At 37.0% G+C, this 21,173-nt stretch overlaps 1 protein-coding gene across 1 annotated transcript; it reads left to right on the top strand.

The window, feature by feature from the left end:
* Nucleotides 1-14,114: 14,114 nt before the first annotated feature.
* LOC117576235 (uncharacterized) lies at nucleotides 14,115-15,108 on the top strand. Its single transcript, XM_034260854.2, has one exon. It carries the CDS (start codon nucleotides 14,264-14,266, stop codon nucleotides 14,672-14,674), a length of 411 nt encoding a protein of 136 aa, XP_034116745.1. The 5' UTR covers nucleotides 14,115-14,263; the 3' UTR covers nucleotides 14,675-15,108.
* Nucleotides 15,109-21,173: the final 6,065 nt, after the last annotated feature.

Here is a 21,173-nt window from a genome sequence, read left to right as displayed (position 1 = left end):
GAAAAAAAATAAATAATAAAAAACTATTTTTGTTTACATTCTTGTAGAGTAATTTCATATTATTTGTTGGAATTATTTCAAATCAGTTCAAAATTTCTGTTTACAAAATCTTTTTATTTGTTTTATATTTGCAAAAACATTTCAAAATGTTCCCAAAATGTATTTTCTATTTAAAATTGTTAATGTATTCAGATCTTAAAATAAACCCATTTTTAATACTATTTGAAATTTTAATTTGAGAGTTGACTATATTAAAAATACTCTTGTAATCCAAAAAGCATTATAAAAGAGTTGAGGTACAAAAAGATAAATGAAGATCTGAATTCTCAATGGGCTGTTTAAAATTGGATTTAACAAGCTCTACTTTAAGTAATTCAAACTCCTCAGAGCAGCTGCTTTGGCTTCGTGAGCAAAAGGCGAGAACTTCTTCACGTCTGTTGAGCTGATGCGTAGTTCCCGCTTGAGATACTTTTGTATCTTTTTTTGATATTCTAATATTTGTTTGTTGTAATTGAAGGCGTGCTCTAAGACAACAAATAAACTGTAGAATATATTCGAAATTTGAATACGAATGCCGCTTCAGCTGCTCACTTGGGGAAAATCACGGTAATCCACGGCACGGGGCATTTCTCCACTTTCACTTCGTAATTACGTGGCATGCAGCAGGCACACAATTCAGTGACGTAATGAGGCAGCTCACGAGGCAATTTGCTTTTGGCGTCGCGCCTCAATTGTGTTCTAAAATTGAAAAGATTCGTGAATATTCAAAAAGATGAAACAATTGAGCGACCGCGCGTGAAATTGCTGTCGATTATCAGGACAGGACAGAGAAGTTCTTTGGTCTGTGCAACCTGCCACAGTCTCGCCACTTGATCAACTCCAAGTGTGAGCTGCATCGCCTCAGATGATGTTGATGATGATGATGTGCAACAGATTATAGCTATAGATACAGATACATCGAGTCATCTATAAATAGCCAGCTGGACTGACTCTGACAGTCGAGCAAATGAACCCATAAGTCAAATCGAACAGCCGCTCGACTGCTCGACTGCTCGACTGGTTGCTGCTGCTTCTTCTACCCCCTGATTTCCCCTTCAGCCCTGCTACCCCTGATGTTGCTGCTCTGGCTGCTGTTTTTTAGGGCTTAAGTGGGCTTAGCTCGAGCGACAAATGGCGCGACGTTGCGACGCTGCTGCTGATGTTGCTGCTGCTGGAGCAGTTTTTAGTTTCTATGTTGCATTTTCGACTGCATGCAGCATGTACATATGTTGCATGTAGCATGGATGTGGGCTTAACTAGGCTTAACTTGCGCTAGCTGCCGCTGCCTGGGCCGCATTTTATTTTCGGAAATATCTCGTGTTCGAGTTTGCGTTCCCAACACACAAAACAGTTCATAATTTGCCTGCTTCGTTCGTTTGTTCTTGCTTGCTGCATTTTATTTGCTTTTAATTGGTTTTTCTTCAAGTTCAGTCTGAAGACACTTTTCACTTTCATTCGCTTGCGCCATTAAATTAATGTCCTTTTACATTCTTTTCCTTTTATGTTGGTTGGCAAAGGAGCAGCAGGCAGTCTTCTCTTTTTGGTCTGAAATTAAAGTGCTTTCTTAACATTTACATAGAACATTTAACAAACATATGGCTGGCAAGTAACTTCATTTATTTTCTGTGTTGCACAAGAGGTCGGGAAGGGGAGAGATGGAGAGGGGGAGGTGGCACATTGGAAAGCAGGCCAAACTGCTTGCCAGTTGAGCGCAATATCCATAAAATGCGCAGATAACCATAAGTCCTGTTTAAGTCCCATGTTTTTGGCTCCACGGGGTGAACGGGGAGGGAACAAAGGGGAGAGGGGGAGCGTATGTGCTGTGGCATGGGTGCGTGCAAGTGCGTCAGGGACTGCGGCAGGACATTGTTGCCACTGCCACTGCCACAACCACGATTCAGCCTCGCTTCATCTACATAACAATAAAATAAAAGGGGCCGCTGGCTGCTGTGTTTCTATTTTTTTCGCTCTTTCGCTTCTCTCTCTTCTTTCCCACTGTGCATTAACCTAATTTTATATACATTTAATTTTATTTAATTTTAACACACACACACACACATGCATGCATACAGAGAATTTGTGTTATCAACGAGCTTTTCTTATCGAATTCCTTTTGGCTACAGCGCAAAACCCAAGCACACAATTACAATTTATTTATACATTCCTATTGATTACTTAAACTATTACGAATGCTGCTGGAATCACATTAATTTAACACTTTATTTATTTAACCCTAGTATTTATGTTTCATTTATTAGTTGTAGTTATTCAAATTGGAACATTTAATATGAAAATAAATTAAAATCACACGGAAACTTCAGCAATACTTATTTCCTATTTATGTATTTTCTTATTTATGTATTTCACATATTTCTTAATTTCATTCATCATAATTGAATAGAAAAAGTATATAAGAATAAAAACAGAAAAATGTAAGATACATTAAGAATAATTCTGAATTCGGCGATGACGTTTATCTGTTTTCACAGGATAGTCAAGAAATATTTCTTACTGAGAGAAAAACTTAATACCAAATAAATAAAAATAATAATTTTGAATAGAATAGGAATGGAATTAAGTCTTATGTATTTATTAAACACATTTCTTTCGTTGTAATTGCAAAATCTAATTGATGTAGTGATTGATGCATAAAAAGTATTTATAAGATTGGATATTGCTTCCTATTCATAAAGAAATAAACAATAATGTGTTACTAAAATAACATTGGGTTGAATTATATAGGAAACTTATCATTATCGTAGATTGGAAATTTTAAAGAAAAATTGAATTGAATATTAATCTTCTTACATTTTCCTTCTCAACAAACTTTAATCTATGTATTTTTGTGTGTTTCTTTTAACTGTATTGTTTGGTAATAATTTATATACTCCAGCTAATTATACTAGTATTAAATGTGGAAATCATTGAATATGCTTATTTTATAATCTATTTATGAGACAAATTAAATACTTCTTAAAATAGACAATGACGAAAAGGAAGAGTATGAAAAGGGGTTGTTACTTTAATCTCATTTATAAAGCGATATTCTGTGATATTTGATGATAGAAGAAAGCATGGAAAAGTTGCTCTAAGATGCTAAGTGATATATTTCCGATTTAAATCCATTTTAATCAAGACTTACACTTTAAGTTGACACCAAAAATCTGTGGCAATAATCTAGCTAAAGTTGATTTATCGGCTGCAACAAAAAAAGTTGCTTAAAGCCCATCATTAGAAGTGCGAGTATTTCGAATACTCGAGAATTCCAATTTTGCATCTCAGTTTGGGAAAAGGGGTGAAAAACTGTTGTCAAGTACATTTGCACGTCACTACGAGAATGCGAATTAGAGTTGAGTTGAGATGCGAATGTGAATCTCTTCCATATGTGAATACAAATGTGAATGTGAATGCGAATGTGAATGTGAATCTGAATGACTATGGGCAGTCATAAAAAACAGCTTTTTCGACAATTTGTTGTGGCCATAGACGAGTATAAGAGAGGGATCCAGGGGGCAAGCGGACAGTGCTAGAAATATATATATTTTTGTGTATATAACTTTGCAGTTCTACTTTGTTTTTGGGGAGCAAACCTTTCCTTCCTTTCCCAGTCCTCACTTCCCTCCCTGGCCTCAGTCTCATAGACAATTTGTGCGATGCTCGTGCGCATATTTCATAACTTTTTCCATAAGCTGCCCCAAGATAAATGTGCACGAAATCTACACACAAATCGAAAGCTGCACAAAAAACTGCAAAAACAAAAAAACGAAAAAACAAAACATGCCACAAAGCACCAGAAAAAAACAACAACAAGAAGAAAAAAACACATTGTAGCCAATTTAGAAGCGATTTTTGAATAACTCGACTTGCGAGAACAAGATTTATACAGCAAATGTGTTAAGTTGTACATCATTTGATGGAGTTACGAGTCGGTTGCCTATTTCCTCTCCTCTCCTCTCCTCCCCCTCTTCTTTCCACTGCCCAACAAGGCAAAAGTTTTGGTCGTATTTTTTTTTGTATTTTTATTTTGACTCAAGCTGCTTTTATTTATGGCAATTGGATTTTTGAGTTATGTATTTACGTATTTACATTTTGGTAAGGAATTAGGCGCTTGTTTCATTCGATTTTTATTTTCATAAAACTTTCTTTGGCAGCTCCTCACACAACTTCTAATTTAACTGCCGCTCTGGAGAGGAGACGCTGCCCAGTTTGCTTGTTGTTGCTCCACATTATGCATGAATTGGCAAAAGGATGAAATTTCAATTCTGAAATGCTGGGGTTTCATACCCTGTACAAGTTGTTGAAGACGGGAGTGATAAGACTACAATTTGAATAAGTATTTAGTATACTAATATCTTTATTTGATTTACCTCTTTAACACCTCTCTTTCTCTGTTGAACTTCTATGTATCTTGGTTTTCATTTCTTTTCCCATTCAAAGGGTATCTTTTAGTCCACCTCTCTTACCATATTTGTGCTTTATTTTATTGTTTCTCTTGGTCAGCGCATTATGTCCGGCTATATGATGAATTTGCATCTAAATCGAATGCTTCTGCTTAAATGGTGGCTAAGCAGGCTTTTGAGGGGGGCAGAAGGGGGAGAAAGAGGTCTTCCCCCTGGACAGAGATTCACATTAAAAGGAGTAACAGAATGTCTGAAGACATTTGCATTTGCATAATAAGCTACAACTGGACACAGCAGCTCTATCCCAGCTTAGAGACACAGTTATGCAATAGATTCCGATTCCATTTCATTTTATTTATACGCAAATGAGCATTGTTTAAGAGGTCTTTAAATGAAATTTCTGTGATTTTATTTATTGATAACTTAAAGTATTTCAATTACTATGCATAAGTAGGAGAGTTGGAAACGGTATTAGAACAATACTATATAAAAATAATTATTAATAAACTAGGAAAAAAATTGTTGTCAGCGGAATCAATTTTACTTTCCATTTCCGTTCACCTCTAAATATAATAATTTTATAGAACACTTGTGCAAAAATAGGGTTTAAGATTGATGTTGTGTTTTATCTTGAAAGGAATATTTTAAAAACTTGATATGGACAACATTTCAAGACACGATAAAATATTTTAAAATTAATAGCGAAAGAAAACTTTAAATTTAGATTATTCCAAGTAGTCCAAATAGTGCAAATTTAGGATTAAGACTGACTGTGTTGGTCTTGACTTCTGGGAATATTTTAAGAGTGAAATATGTATACTTTAAAGTAAGTCTTTGAAATACTTTCAAAGAATTTGATTATGAACTTCCCTATCTATTAGGATATTATAAAACAAAAGAGTTATAAGAAATGCTTACTGCATTTATTTACATTTAAAAAAACTGAAAAAATATTAAAAACGATAATGATAGGTCATAGTTTGAAGTAGTTATAGAAATTCAGATAGGACTTATTGTAATTGCTAAGCATAGTGGGTAAGCCAAGTTTTATAGATAGATCCTCTTCATGATTGTGGAAATTACTTTGTTTGTACTTGGGCAAAGTTTCGAGTTTTTTTTTCATGCAAAAGTAATTTTCATTTATTTAAGTGGTCCAAGTTGAAGATGCAGAAATGCAGCTAGTTTGCTGATTGTTCCGGTCACTGCAGCTGCTTTAGCATTTTTGTCCCTTTACTGGGAAAGGAAGAAGGAGAAGGAGGGGGGAGGAGCAGGAAGAGGAGGAACGTCTGCAATCTATGAGTAACTTTTACATTTAAATTTTCATTAAGTATTCTGCATACGCATAAATAAACTTGAACGTGCTCGAAAGCACAGTAAATGCAACACCCACACACACACACACACTCGCACACACACACACACTCGACTGACATAACAATCCCTTTGTTGTGCTGCCTGGCTGGATGGCTGGCTGGATGGTTGAATGGCTAGCTGGTTGTTGGCCTGGTCCGAGGGCTTTTGTGCTGCTGCTGCTGCTGGTGTTGGCAGCACATGCAGATTTTTGGCTGGCTCGAAAACAAAAACATGAGAAGTTGCAAAAATAAATTTATATTATGTTCATAAATTCATAGAGCAGGCACTCCGAAGGAGGATGGGACTTGGACTTTTGGGCTGGCTATTACAGGCAATCTGCAAACACACACACAATGTCCTTTCTCTTGCTTTCTCTCTCTCTCTCTCTCTCTCTGTCTGTAGCCTTTGCGTTTTTGATATGCAAATTTCAACAGTGCTGCGCTCAGTTCGCGCACCAAAAATAACAGCCAATCAACTGTGGCAGAGAGGAGCACACATAACTCGACGCAATCCTTTCAACATGTTGGCCCCATGGCTGAAAGAGGCCATTAAATGGCACCAGAGACGGAGGAAGAGGAAGAGACAGAGGTAGAGGCAACTGGGCACAGGTATTGAGGTAGAGGAAGAAGGAGGAGGAGGCTGGGTCACGGAGACTGCGGCTTGTTTGCTGTTTGCTGCTGCACAGCGACGACATGGACAACGACATGGACATGGACAACGGCAACGACAAGGACAACGAGGAGGCAACCAGGGGAAAGAGGGGGGAAACGACATCGACATCGATGCCTCTCTGTGGTGTCGACAATGTCGCTTCAAAAATATTGCAGCCGCAGCACATTTCATGTCCTTGCTGGCGGCGCCGTTTGTTGTCCTTGTTGTCGCTGGCTATCCTTGCTGGACTGCGTGCATTTATAAATTATGCTCAACATGTAAAATGCCATTTTGAATATGAAATTTGATGCTTTTTTAAGCCCTGCCTCTGCCAGTCGTGTCCTGTGCGCATCCTTTCCCATTTCCTCCATTTGTTTGTTGACTCTCATGGCACTGTGAACATTATTCAGAGTCCAAGTCATATTTTAATTACTTGCTAAACGCAGTGCACATTTTTTTGCATTTAGTCGACGAAAAATGTGCAAAAATCCAACAAACAAACAATTTGTTGTCATTTATCGTTGAGCTCTTTGCCACATTTGTACTCATTTGGCTTCGGCGACGACGTTGCAACTAAGTGAGAGGTGTGGCAAGTGTGGCAACTGCATTTCGGCCTACTTAGAGTTGTCCGAATTTAAGCCGCAAAGCAAAACGAAAAAAAAAAAGAATACGAAACAAAATAGCAGCAATGAAAACGAAGAAAAAAGGTCAAAAAATCAATCGGCCACGCAACTAATTCATTTAAATCTAACAAAATCTGAGAAAATCCCTGGCAACGACCTTCGGGATTTTGAGATTTTACGAATGTCAACCGAACGCAACCAAAGTAGCTCAACGTTGTTGCTCTTGGCCAAATGGGAACGGGTCGTCCGTCGGGGCTGCAGACAGACGGACAGACGGACGGACAGTCGCTTCTATGCTGTTCTATGCTGTGCTGGGCCCTGTTAAGCTGAGCAAGCAAATCACCCGATCTCTCCTCTCTCCACAAACCCAACATTGGCGGCGGCGGCGGCATCGCAACCCATATGAGCTTTGGCTAAAATAGTTGGCAACAGCACATTAAACAGCACCCCACACACACACACGAACACACACTCACACTCTGACGCTGTGTGTGCGTGTGAGAGAAAATGAGCCAACAGCAAAAGTCGCAGAACTTTAGCAATTTGAAGCTAATATGTTGACAATCTCTTCTGCTTCTCGCTGCCTCTCGTCTTCATCGTTGCCTGCGACAGTGGCGCCATCTATGGTTATGTGTATTTAAGTCACTGGACAAAGCCATGCGAGGCGTGTGAGAGAGAGAGAGAGAGAGGGAAATAGCGATGCGTCAGCTGAAATATTCTAAGCAAATTTTATAAGCGGTGCGTATGAGTAATCAAACGAAATTGAAGTTCGGTATTTATAGCACAAATACTCATGCACATATATTTACAGAAGTTATATTAATTTATGAGCATATACATTTATTTGCAGCATTTGTTTAAATCATTTTATTTAACAAATTTGAATATGTCAACATTGGATGGGAATTTATTTTTTAGCTTAAGAGTACAGATCAATTTATATTTTTCGATTCCAACAAATAGTCAAGAAAAGCTTTTAGTTTTTGTAGTAGATTTTTAGAAAAGAAAAGAAAAACCTTTTGCCTCCTATATAAAATTACGTATACGCTATGTTATCAATATAGTCCAAGCCCTTTCCTTAGTATAAATGTTGCTTTGTAACAGCAACTAAATAATTTTGTATGCTTATTTAGTTACTGTTACAAACAGTTGTTTAAATATTATTGTTTAAGTTCTATTTATTAATAATTTAATATTCGATTTTAAGAACTATTAAGGAAACTTAAGTTCTCGTAATAGTTTAAAACAAATTATATTCAAATAATTTAAATAATGTTCAGAATTAAATACTGAAGGTAATATTATAAAACTAAAATACTTAATGGGATTATTGGGGAATGGAATTTGCCTAATTAAAGTTCAAAACCTGTTTCCAGGTAAGAATTGAATACTGAAAGTAATATTGTAAAATAAAATACAAACTTAATGAGATTATTGTGAAATGAAATTTGCTTTAACTTTACTACAATGAAGCTTAAGAAGAGTATTTATAAACCCGCATTGTTTCTCCAGCATAATTATAGAAATGCTGTAGTTTTGTTAATTTACCAACGAATCAATTACAGCTCTTTCTTTTATCGCACACTGCATATTTTTTATTTGCAATTTTCTGCGCCAACAGTGATTTCTTGCTGAACTTTGTGTTGAGTCTCTCGTTGACTTTGCATTCTTTTAATAACAAATTCCTGTAGGGTTTTGTGTTCATTTATGCACATGCTATATATTCCTGTATGTGTTTGTTTGGGTTACAACAAGCATCTCGTGTACTCGTAAAAAGTGGATTTTACTGCTTAACTTTGGCAACATCAAATGAAGCAAATGGAAAAAACAACAACAACACACACACATAACATACGCAACGCAAGCAGACTCCGACTCACAGCTAAATAAAATAAAATGCAATTTTTTCATGGCACACGTTGCATATTCAGTGTGGCAGTGGCAGTTGCTGCTGCTGTTGCCGTTGCAGTTGCACAAATCCCTTGCACAAAAGTCAGCAATCAAAACAGATTAAAATATGATTTGACAGCATGAGAAATACTATATATATGTATGTATGCAATATCCATGCGTATATATATTCATATTCATGGTGCTATATGCATATGTGGCATCCACTTACAAGTGTGGCGCCACACTCTCTCCCTCTCCCTCTCCCCCTCCCTCTCCCTTCGCTTGCCAGCAATCAGCTATCGCCTGATGCTCACAGACCCGATTTCATTTTGGCATTTCGTTATTGTTTCCATATTTAACTAGAGCCCCGTCGCTTCATATCGTATCTTTTTGCCAGTAAGCCTTCAATTGTTGCGTGCATTGCATTTTTATCAAAGCGCTCACACAGGCCAGAGATAGTGTCACACACACAACACACACACACACACACTCGTATAGGATTGGAACAAGTCGATTGGAGACAGAGGGAAAATGCCTATTAAAAATTTAAATCAATTTTCAATATGGATTTCGTATAACTGTATCTGTATCTGCTTCTGTATCCGCATCGGCATCTGTCGAATTGCCAAAGCGACATTGCCTGACATCTGTTATACCCTAGACTTCAAGCTGCTTCAATATAGGGTAGTTCAAGTTGTTCAAGAAATTGTAAGGAAAAGTAAAAGCAAAAGTGGTTAGGAAGCGAATCATTGAAGGGAATCAACTTAAATTTAAAACAACTTTCTTTTTGCAGTGAAAATTCTAGGAAAAGTTTCCTTTTATAGAATTTAAAATTTAACATTTAAAAGTAATTATATCTTTAATTTGAACTGATTTTCTATGAAAATTTAATCTTGGATATATGTACATATTTAAAGTGAAAGTGTTAAATGAACTAATCTAATCTAATTACTTATTTCTCTAGCTCAAGTTCTTCCCTTTATTTAAATCATTAACTGAATGTCTATTTTCAATTCAAAGAATCCAACAGTCGCTCTCACTCATCTTCCCTTTACTTATTCGTAAGTTTTTCTTTTCACAGGTTTCTTACCTTATTTAAATCATAAACTAAAACTCGACTTTCAATATAGAGTATTTTACAGTCGTTATCTCTTACTTTACTTACTCGTAATTTTCTTTGCCAAGTTGTTGACTTTCTTTATAGCATAAACTAAAACTCTACTTCCGATACAGAGTATCTCACAGTCGCGCTCACTCACCTTCCCTTCACTTGCTCGTAATTTTATTTTTTGTATTTCTGCTTTTTGTGAAATATTTTATTTATTGTTCATATCGCAAGCGCTGTCAGCGCGTGTTTTTTAGTGTTATCTTGAAAATGTATTGCAATTGAAAATCGGGTTTTGTCGTATAGCACTTTTGTATTTGTATATATTTATTCTGCCAGCCCTACGCAAATCATCAACGCATCGTACTTACAACAAAAAATTGCTCATTACAAAACGCTTTGTTGATAACACATTACAAACTCTTTCTCTCTCTATCTCTCTGGATGACCTGCAATTGTTGCCCCCCGAAGCTTGGTGCATTGCAAAGCTGCCGCACATTTGCACAATTAACAGTTAATAAGCGCACTTTGGGCCACATCAGCCAAAACCATTCAAATGGCCAAAAGCAGCCGCAGAACTGGCTGAAGTGACCCCAAAGCAGATTTGCTGCAATTAGCTTGGCCACAGTCAGTCCATAACTAAGCCCGCTTTCCGCTGTTCTTCCCCCCCTCTCTGCTCCGATACACTTTGTCATATCGTCTGGGCCATAATTGGTTTAGTTGCCAAGCACTTGATGAGCTGCTGATGGGCATTGAAGTAAGCAATCTTAAACTTAACATGACTGGCGGTTCTTTATCTTTTATTCTTTTCACTTTTTATATCCATTTCCGCGATTGTTGCCTTATTAACTAATCTCTTAGTTTTACAAGTCAGCTTCTTGAAGCTTTACACAACTTGTTCTCTTTTCATTTGCTAGTTTTTGTAGTGATTTTAATTAGATTCAATAACTATAGAACAACTTGACACTAACATTATATGATTTTATGTTCTTTAAGATATTTGCATACAAAATTAACAATGCGTCTTTCAATAATTTTAGGAGCAGCACTTGCTTGCTTTGGCAAAACATTAACCAAAATATGAATCTTAATATTCTAGTATTAAATAAGAATTTTTTAAAAATTCAGATGAGCGTTTGTAAACACTTTATTTAAAATTGATCAAAATTATAAGTTTAAATATTATATATTGTAGAAACTACATTCATTGTTTAAGTACTCGAAGTTACATTTATAAGAGCATGTAACAAAAGTGTATAAAAATGTGTGATTTCTTAAATTGTATATTCGAGAATCCACAATAAGTTTTAGAGATCCAAAGTGGCCGAAAGATTTAAAAATATTGTAAGAAAATGTCATTCAGTTCCTTAAGATAATCTTATTTCGATATATCATAAAAGTTGCTTTAAGTTTTATTTTATGTACTTAAATAAACAGAATTTCGAATAATAAAGTATAAATAATTACTGCACATAAAAGAAATCACAGAATGTATTAAATGTATATCTTTAAACAAGTAAATAAAATATAACAAATATGTTGTGTCGCATATTCAAAGAAACTTCTACTCGAAGTGGCCTTAATGAAAGCATGTAACATTTATATAAAAATTCTTTAAGTCTTTGACAACTCACAATAAGTTTTTTAGATATGATGTAACATTTATATAAGTGCGTTACTAAATATAGGAAACAATTGTGAATTTTAAGATTCCATATTCTACTTTCCTAAATAATTTGTAAAGATTTGCAGCCACATTTATAACATTACTGGAAATTTGATGGTATGCAAAACAAGCGCCACAAAGCGGCAAGTTAATATCTTAATTACTTATAGCATTGTTAGTCCGTACTTATTTAATATCCACTTTAGCGCAATGCAATACAGATTTATATACTTTGAACTAATTTGAAACCAAAAACCGTCTAAATGAGCTCAAATCTAATGGTGTTTTACGCAACTGTACCTCGGGTGTGTGTGGGTGGTTGTGTGTGGGTGTATAGGTGTGTGGGTGTGTGTGCTTTACAAATCCATTTACATTGGGGGCGCAAAAGGTGGTGCAAATGCTTAAATTCTCATTAGGCGCATTAGTCGAGCTGACCGTGCCCCGAGCCTCAGACACCTGCCACAAACCCTGCCCCACAATGCGTTGCACAAACCGCGCCTAAATTCAATAATAATAATTGATTGCTTATTACAAATACAACAACAACAACGCATTGGAGCACATTGCATATGTGACTCGAAATTTATATGCTTCATGTGGCGAGAGGCAGCTCGCTGGGGGGTTTGGGTTGATGCCACATTTCGGCCATTTGCTAATATTTACGCATTAGTTATTTGCGTGGCATGCCAAGGGGGCATGAAGGGGTTCTGTTGCATGTGGCATAAGCATGCCTAAGTCCAGCTGTAAATGCCCCATGCACCTGGTGGCAACAACAACAACAGCAACAACAACGATGTCAGTTTTGGGAGGCTGCATTAAATTTTAATGTTTTCATTTCGGTTTTGTGCAAACACACACAAATTTTAATTATTTACTTAATAATTATGCGAAATCACGAATTGCATTAAAATCACTTTGTAATGCTGATTTGACCAATTCTTTCCCCCCTTCCCTCTTCCCATGCCACGCTTTATATCAGCATTTACATTGCGCTCATTATTTTGATTTCGGTTTCCATCAGCAAATTTCTAATTATGTTTTGTCCCCCAGGGAACCTCGCCACATAAATATTATTTAAAACTTCTCAACTTGCAGCTTGTATTTATCGCTTAGAATTAATTTACTGGGAATTTCCAGCAGTACCGATAAGACGCCTATAAAAGCTTAAGTGGAAGTCGCCCATAGTTTTAGTAAAGTTTGAGACTTTGTTGTGACTTCAAGAACTTGCAAGAAATGCTTTCGAAATCGTTTACAAAACTCGCGTGGCTTTTGTTTCTAATAAGTTTCTGCTCTGTGACATCGGCAACTGAATGCAACTGTGTGCACAGAGTTGTGGAGATCAACGTGGATCCTTGTGCTGTTGCCCTGGTCGGTCTCTTTGCCTGTCTGATTGTGCTCTTCGTCAGCTTGGTTAATTATTGTAAACACTACCGACAGAAGCGTGAAATGCGCGAGTTGATCGCTAACTTAGTCAATTTACCCGAGACGGATGTGTTGTTTATGCCACATTCACAGCAAGGACCACCGCCAAAGTACACACCACGCTCCGATCCTGACAACACGTCAACGCATCAAGAGTGACCAAAATTACGCATACGCACTGTGTGAAGTTATTGACATACAAAGTACAAATTTGTGTAAGCAAAAATAAAACTAGTGGCGAGTGGATGTGCTTCTAATTATTTTATGGATTATATGAAAATCTGTGTATAAAATAGTTCTGCAAAAGAAGAAATAATTTTGTAATATAATTGTGCAAAAGAAGAAATAATTTTGTAATATACATAGTTCTGAAAAAGAAGAAATAATTTAATTAATAATAATTCTGCAAAAGCAGCTCGAACACACTTCCTTAAAAAGACTATTGTAGTAGCTAAGAAAACAGTGATTTAAAAACACTTTTTTTTCACTATGTCAAAGCTGTAATTGGCTGTTGTTTAGATTGACTGTTGAAGTTACAAAAAAATGTGATTGTAAGAAAAATATTCATAAATAACATATAGTAAGGCTTAGTCCTTTAGTAAACATTAATTGCCTAGAAGCAACATTGTCGTTGCCATAATAAAAGCTGAGTTGTAATTGTATTGTTTCATTTCTTTCTTTTTTAAATATTTTTTTTTTTTTTTTAGTTTACATGTGTTCTTTCCATTCTCAAAGAGTCGTATAGTGTTAGTAGTATTCTTAATTCCTCCAAAAAATTGTTGACTCACTACAATCGAATTTGCTACTAAAAGCGATAACCTAATTTCCATTTTTTTTTTGTGATGCTTTGTCAATATATTGCTGGAATTCATAATGGATAAAATGTTTCAAATATTTACAAATACATAAAAAATACAGATAAAAATATCTACAGCTTGAGATTTACTTCATTTTTTTCTAATCCCGAAGCTAGCCTTGACTTACTCAATCTACAACTTTGACTTTCGGCACATTCTTTACCCAAATTTGTCGACTCTTATTGATATCAGTTGTGGTTGTTGTGGCCTTGAGACTCTTTTAGTATATCTTGACAGCAACTTCAACTAATATTATGCTGTTTTATCTGGTGATTTCGCTGGTGCTGGGTGAATTGTTGCGTCCAGCCATGAGTCAAGTGAACTGCATCGAGATGACGACTCAACTAGTGCCTCACAAGAACTGTGGCAAGTTCAGTGCGAATGGATGTTGTGCCAAAGGCTGTGTGCGGAATGCTCGTGGCCGTTGTGTTGTCGAGGATTGCCTTGGCAGTTGGAGCGGATGGCTGCGGCGACCTGTGACGATGTCCTGTTACTTTCATTGGTTTCTGCTCATCTTTGCCGCCTTCATAATTGTGCTAATGCTGACGCTGATCACCTGCAATGTGGCATACGAGTTGCGCAAATGGCTGCGAAAGCGGCAACAAACATCGACGCGATACATGCACCTCAGTCGGAGTAGCTGCCAGAGCAGCAGTGTTGTCTGATGAGTAGAGTTAATGGGGAAGTGGAGAAGGATCTCAAAATTAAATGTGAAGAGAGAGGGACACAAAGAAAACATCATGTTGTTCCTTTGGCTGCTGTGGGTTAATGCACATGCGTGTGGCATAAAAACTGTGCGGGATTTGGCATAATCTACAATACATTAGCGGTAGCTTTGCTCTGGCTTTCAATTCAATTCGTTGGGTATCTGTACGAAATCCATGTAAATTACGATTTGGCACCTTGCTTGCCGCTGCCTGCTGTTGTTGCTGCTGCTCGACGACGTCGTCGAGCGATGCCAAAGTCTCAGAATCCCATTACATAGTAGTTAAAACCTGATTAGGAAATACTTGCGGCTGCTTTCAGCTTGCCACACACACACATACACTCACAAGCGAGCTTGGTTAAAAAGAAATAACAATAAATGGGACATGTGAAATGGTTGCTTAGCTTCTTCTCTTGGGTTGGCCCGAAAAACGAAAAGCGAAAAGCGAACAAAAAAATGGGAAATTCGCAACAACTCAAAGTCAAAGGTGCAATAACCCAAAGGAACATAAAAGCAAATGGCTGCGGGTTGTCTCTATACTATATATAAGAGTGTATATATATATATATATGAATATGTGTTGGGTATGGAATTCTGCTATTGTGGTAAAGATAACGCCAACCCACACACACACTTGCACACTCACACTCACACATTCTGGAACGCAGTCAGCCATGCAGCCAAAGCCAAACCGCGCAGAAAATGAAATGGAAAATATTGCGACGAGAAGCAGCGAAATAAAAAAGAAATAAACGAGGCAAAAAGGAAAAGCTTCGCCAAAAGGTTTCTTCTCTCTCTCTTCCTCCACACATACACACTATATATATATTATAGTGTGTGTGTGAGTGCCTGGTAGCAGATTTAGAGGTTGCTTATGTGTGATTTAGTATAGCACGCGCGAATATGGCGGCGATAATTCTTTAAAAATTGGAAATTGTTTTCCAATCGATTTCGCATTTAGCCAAAAAGCACTCGACACACTCACACACACACACACAGATAGACAGTAGTCAACTGCAAGCAGAAAATGTCTTTTAGAGTTACCCCCCAAACACACACACACACACATACGTTCATCTGTGTATATGTGTTGGTTGGGTTTATTTATCGTAAAACATTTTTATAAAAATGTATACACAATATGAAAAAGAAATGTATTTTGTGTTATTTTTCACCTGGTTGCAGCTTTGAAAAGGATTTGGTAGCTGAAATCATGGATTTGGATTTTTAGCTCTTCAATAGTTTTTTTTCAGTTTCTGGTTTGAAGGTGAAAAGCGAATGCTTGATAACTGCAAAATAATAAGGCGGCAGCTCAAAGAGCGAATTAAGCATTAGAAATGCAAAATGAAGTGATTGAAATTGACTTGTTTTAATGGTGAGTTAAATGAAATTTAAATAAAATCGTTTTTAACAGGAATTAATGAAATAATGCTAGAGTATTTTGTGGAAATGTCTGTGATTAAAGTTAAGCTATTGTAATGATGAGTAAATACAAATTTATAAGAGGGGTTAATAAAATAATAATATATTTACAGAAAATATATCAATTTTCTGAAAATAAGTTGTTTGTATTAAAGGAAACTTAAGTAAGTAAAGCTAAGTTATTTTTGTAGAAAGATAACAGGATTTTAAATACCATATTTTCTATAGGAAATTACAAAAATCTTTCATTTTTTGCGTAGATCATTTTATTTGTATTCATATTTGATTATGTATAAAAGAGAACATGTTTTATTCATTGTAATTCAATTGGATGTTAATTTAAAATAGTGTAAAATTGTATTTTATAATATAATAAACACTTAGCTAAGAAATATCACAGATTACTTAAAATAATAATAATTTTGAATCATATATTTATTTCAGATATTTTTTGGTAAAATTTATGAGTCTAACTTAAGCATCTTTCTTACTTAACGACCTTTTCTATACAATTAAATAAAAAATGAATTAAAGAATGAAATCTTTACACCATAATAAACAAGATTTTTAAATGAAAAAGGTTTATCCAAAGAAAATCAAATTACAACTAGAAATAAAAGTAATTGAGTATTTGGTAAACCAGTCAATTAAAACCGTTCACGTGACATTTCTGTAACATCCCGCCGAGTAGTTTTGTGTTATAATTTAATCGGAAGGACTTGCCATCGATTACATAAACTTGTGTGTTGGGGTTCGAATGCTGCAGGCACTGCATTCATTTGGCCAATCCAATTTACATTCTCTACGCTCATTCATTCAAGTTTATATAAAAGCGATTTTCGCTTTTCGGATGAGATGGAGGAAGGGAAGGAAGGAAGGAAGGCGGGAAGAAGAAACAACCAGCCGATAGTGTGGCTCATTGTGTGTGGTGTACAATGACTACAATGGGCAACAAAAGGTTAGATAGATACTCGCAAGCACACACACATACATAGACACACAGTCAGGGGGCGTGTTTGGGAGGGGGTACAACAAAGCAGTGTCGAGCAGGGTAAGCGGCGGGGCAAAGCACGCAGATTGTTGGAGTGGGCGAGTCGTGACATATTTTATTTGCACAATGACAATGCGAGTTACTCGGCAGACGACGACGACTACACACCCGCCATTACGCAAACACACCCCAGCACACACACACAGACAGACACAACGTCGCATACTCGTAGAAGGTTGGGTGGGGAGGAGGGATTGTTTAACACAAACAGCAGCGCACAAAGTAGTAAAATAAGTGCAAAGGATAATGCGAATTGAAATGACAAAACCCAGAATAATCATTGGCTCCACACTCAGCATTTAGATGGGAAGACAAAAGAGACGGAGAGAGAGAGTGAAAGAGACAGAGATAGAGAGTGAGAAGCTGGTCTTGTTACGCTTGTTTTCTAATGATTTTTATTTATGCCTTTTAAGTAAATTAAAATTTACTCATTTCGCTCGTCCTTGCACATGACAATATTGTCAATTTTATTTGCCGCCATTTTTATTGCAATTCCTTTTGACTTAGTCCCTGCTTTAGCCCCCCCCCTCGCGCACAACTCGTAAAATATTTTTATGTATTTTTTATTTACCCAACGTTGAGGCCATGCCATGCCATGCATGACCTCAATATAGCATGCCAAGTGGCCAAGAGGATGCCAGGCAAAACGAGCCAATGCAATTGCTCGAGGCCACACTGAGGTAACACCGAGTGGAGAGTGTGGAGCGGAGAGTGGAGAGTGGAGAGTGGAGAGTGGAGAGTGGAGAGCGGAGACTAAGATGCCTGCTACTCGTAACATGCTTTTAATGTGCGCCATTTTATTTGCCACAAAACCGACACACGGCACCATTAAAAAGCCATAAGCGCTGAGCCTCCCAAGCTTCGAGCTTCTGCTTCCGGGCTGGACTCGCGCTTAGACGTTATTAGAACTTTGCCTCCATCTCGCTCACACGCTCTCTTCCACTCTCTGTCTCTTTCTATTGCTGTTGGGGCTCGCTTTTGGTCATAAATTGTGTGCGCGGCTGCATTTTGATTACAATTTTTATGATTTTTAGGTCAAAATTTGCCAACATAAAATGGCCAAAAGTAAATTTGAAATAAATAAACTTGGCCTCCCCCTCATACAGAAATAGCAACAAAATGGTGTCGTGTTTTATGTGCGCCCTTTTGGCCATAAAAACGCTCCCACACACACACACACACACACATATGTGTTGTCCGGTTTGCTTGGGTCTTTTGTTTAGGCAATAACATTTAGAGTTTGGTTTCTTTATTGGCATCATTTTTATATGCCGCTCTCTCTCTGTTTCTAAGTTGCGAATTATTTTGGCTTTTGGCTCATATTTCATTTGCATTTAATGAGCCCTAAAACTGCTGCAGCAATGGCTCGTAAAAAAAGAGTGTTGCAAATTGAAATATTCAGCTGTCCAAGTCTCATTAGATGGGCAACTTTGTAATGACTTTGTTAGCTAAGCAGGTGTCATACATTTAACCAGGCCTACGAAACTGCTCAAAGCTGGCAACAAGAAAGCTCTCCAAACTGTGCCTGCCAAGAGATAAGAGCGCCAAAGATTTATTGCCAACGCAATGAGTTAAGAAAGACAAGTACAGGCAAGGCACAGCAACAGCAACAACAACAGACAAATCATGATGACGATGACGAGTTTCTGTGTACAACACAATGGGAAACAACTGGGAATAATAATGATGAAGCTGCCGCACACTGACAAACTAAATGATGGAGAATGATGCCAAACGAGTCGAAGCTGAAGCTGACGTTCAAGATGCCGCTGCCTGGTTGCTGCCTTTGCCTGACTGCTTCACTGATTGCTCCCGAAAACATCTTGGGAATGGGACACGAGCCACGAGCTGAAGCTGGAAGGTTGGCAGGCAAATAAGTAATGGCTGACAGCAGAGCGTTGCTTTTGTTGTTGTTCGTGTTCGTGTTGTTGTTCTTGTTGTTGCTGTGCGTGTTTTTGTCTTAAGAATATTTCAAGATGGCGCAGCTTTCGCAGAGACATACGCATGTACATAAGTTTTGCATACATACACATGTTCATGCAATGACACTGGCTGAAGCAGGCTTATGATTAATCGTGTTAATGCTAAGCCAGTGTTAAATTGATGTGAAAGGGAAGAATGGTGGACAGAAGAGCTATAAAATTGAATAACAGGAAATGTATGATATTTACTTGAAATAAGTTTTTAGAGTTAAAAATAAGTTTATCGTCTTTGAATTTTCATATTAATAATGAAATCTATGCAAGCAATTATTAGTCGATTATTATATATATGAATATATTTATAAATATGTATGTATTATAATCCACAAGCCAATATTTGATAATGAAATATGGGAAATAATAATAATAACAATAATTAATTATTGATAATCTCTTAAGAATGATTAGGGATAGGCTAAATAAAATTCTTGGCATTGATTTTATTTATTTTATTTATCTTTCGTAAGAGATCAACAATAATTAATCAAATATTATTCTAACATATTTTATAATCAAATACGCTAAATAAATTTCTTAGCATTATTATTTTTTTTATAAATTAACAACAATATAAATTATCAAATAATTGAAGCTTTGATATGTTCATTAAGTTAGAAACCATTTTTATAGACTACAAGCTTTCTCTCTAATTCTCTTTAGTCTCTGCGATTAATCTAACATTTTGTAGCTCGTGTCATTTGCTCTACATAAGAAAACACTCAGTTACAAGCGGGAATTCATTGTAAATATGTTTGCGTGTATTTTGCGCTGAAATGCTGCTGATTTTAATTGAAGCTCATATATATGGCTCGTTGCGCCAGGCTGAGCATGATTAACAATAATTAGACTTGGCATTAATTACGCCAAAAAGTTAATTACGCATTGCCCCAAAGAATAATGTCATTCGTGTTGTGTGCTCGAGTGTCGAGCAAGTGATAAGGTTAGCTATAATACATAGTAGTAGTTGTAGTTGCTTTAACTATAGCAAACTTTTGGAATTGTGTATGATAGCTGACTCTCTGTGATTTCCCCCTTCGTTTCCTTATTGTGACATGCTTCGTTTGACTGTTTAGTCAAGCAATTTAATTGCTAATTTCAACGCATAGCAATTGACAATTGGGAGGCCGTGACCAAGAGCAAGAACAAAGCACGAAAGCACTAATAAAGTCGCTTAAACAGCGAGGGGGCAACTTATTAACCCTTTGACACCCACACAACGGCGCACACAAAAGCTGAGCAGCGGCCGCAATAAAATCAATCTTATTAAAACATTAACAGCGGGCAGAGAGAGGAAGGGAAATAAAATAAATCAAATGGTGTCTCTTCCCTTCGTGCCTACCCATTGAACGTCGCTTAACACAGCGGGGGATTCTTCTTCTTCTCCGCTTTCGGCTGGCACTTTATTAGCCTGCCTTCAATCAGCAGCAAGCGGCAAGCGGCAAGTGAACGGCAGCCAGCATATGAAATTCAAATTTGATGTTCCTTCTTTCACCCTTAGACATGGTCAGGGCCAAGTAAGCTGGCAAGCAAGCAACCCCCCATGGCTGACAATGGCATTTCGTGAAAATTTTGCATAGAAAGCAGACAGCAGGCAGAATGAATTCGAGGGGGGAAAGCAGAAGCAGAAGGAAGAAGGAAGCATGTCCTTTTATTATTATTTTTATTGTGCGGTGATTTTCTGCTACCCCGCGTACAACCAAAGTTTGGGGGCAGGGGTTGTCACTTTCGGCATGGTGGGGTGCATATAAATACGACATAATTTCATTGTAATGAATAAATTGATGGATGGATATTTTTTCGCACCACCTTCGAGCCATCAGGCAGCAGCCCATTAAACCGCAATGATTGTAGTACTATGAGCCCAAAAAGTCGTCTCCAGGGTCCAGTTCCTAAGTGAGCCTGTGGCCTATTAATAAACGCCAGCAGGTTCTTTTGGCATAAATAACAATTTGATTTTTTAATTTTGCATTTTTGGAAACGCATTTATTATCATATTGTGAGCA

This window comes from Drosophila albomicans, chromosome 2R (assembly GCF_009650485.2).
Source record: "Drosophila albomicans strain 15112-1751.03 chromosome 2R, ASM965048v2, whole genome shotgun sequence".
Classification (NCBI taxonomy): Eukaryota; Metazoa; Arthropoda; class Insecta; order Diptera; family Drosophilidae; genus Drosophila; species Drosophila albomicans.
The sequence above is the reverse complement of the archived record's forward strand: the minus strand, read 5'-3'. Positions and strand labels throughout refer to the sequence as shown.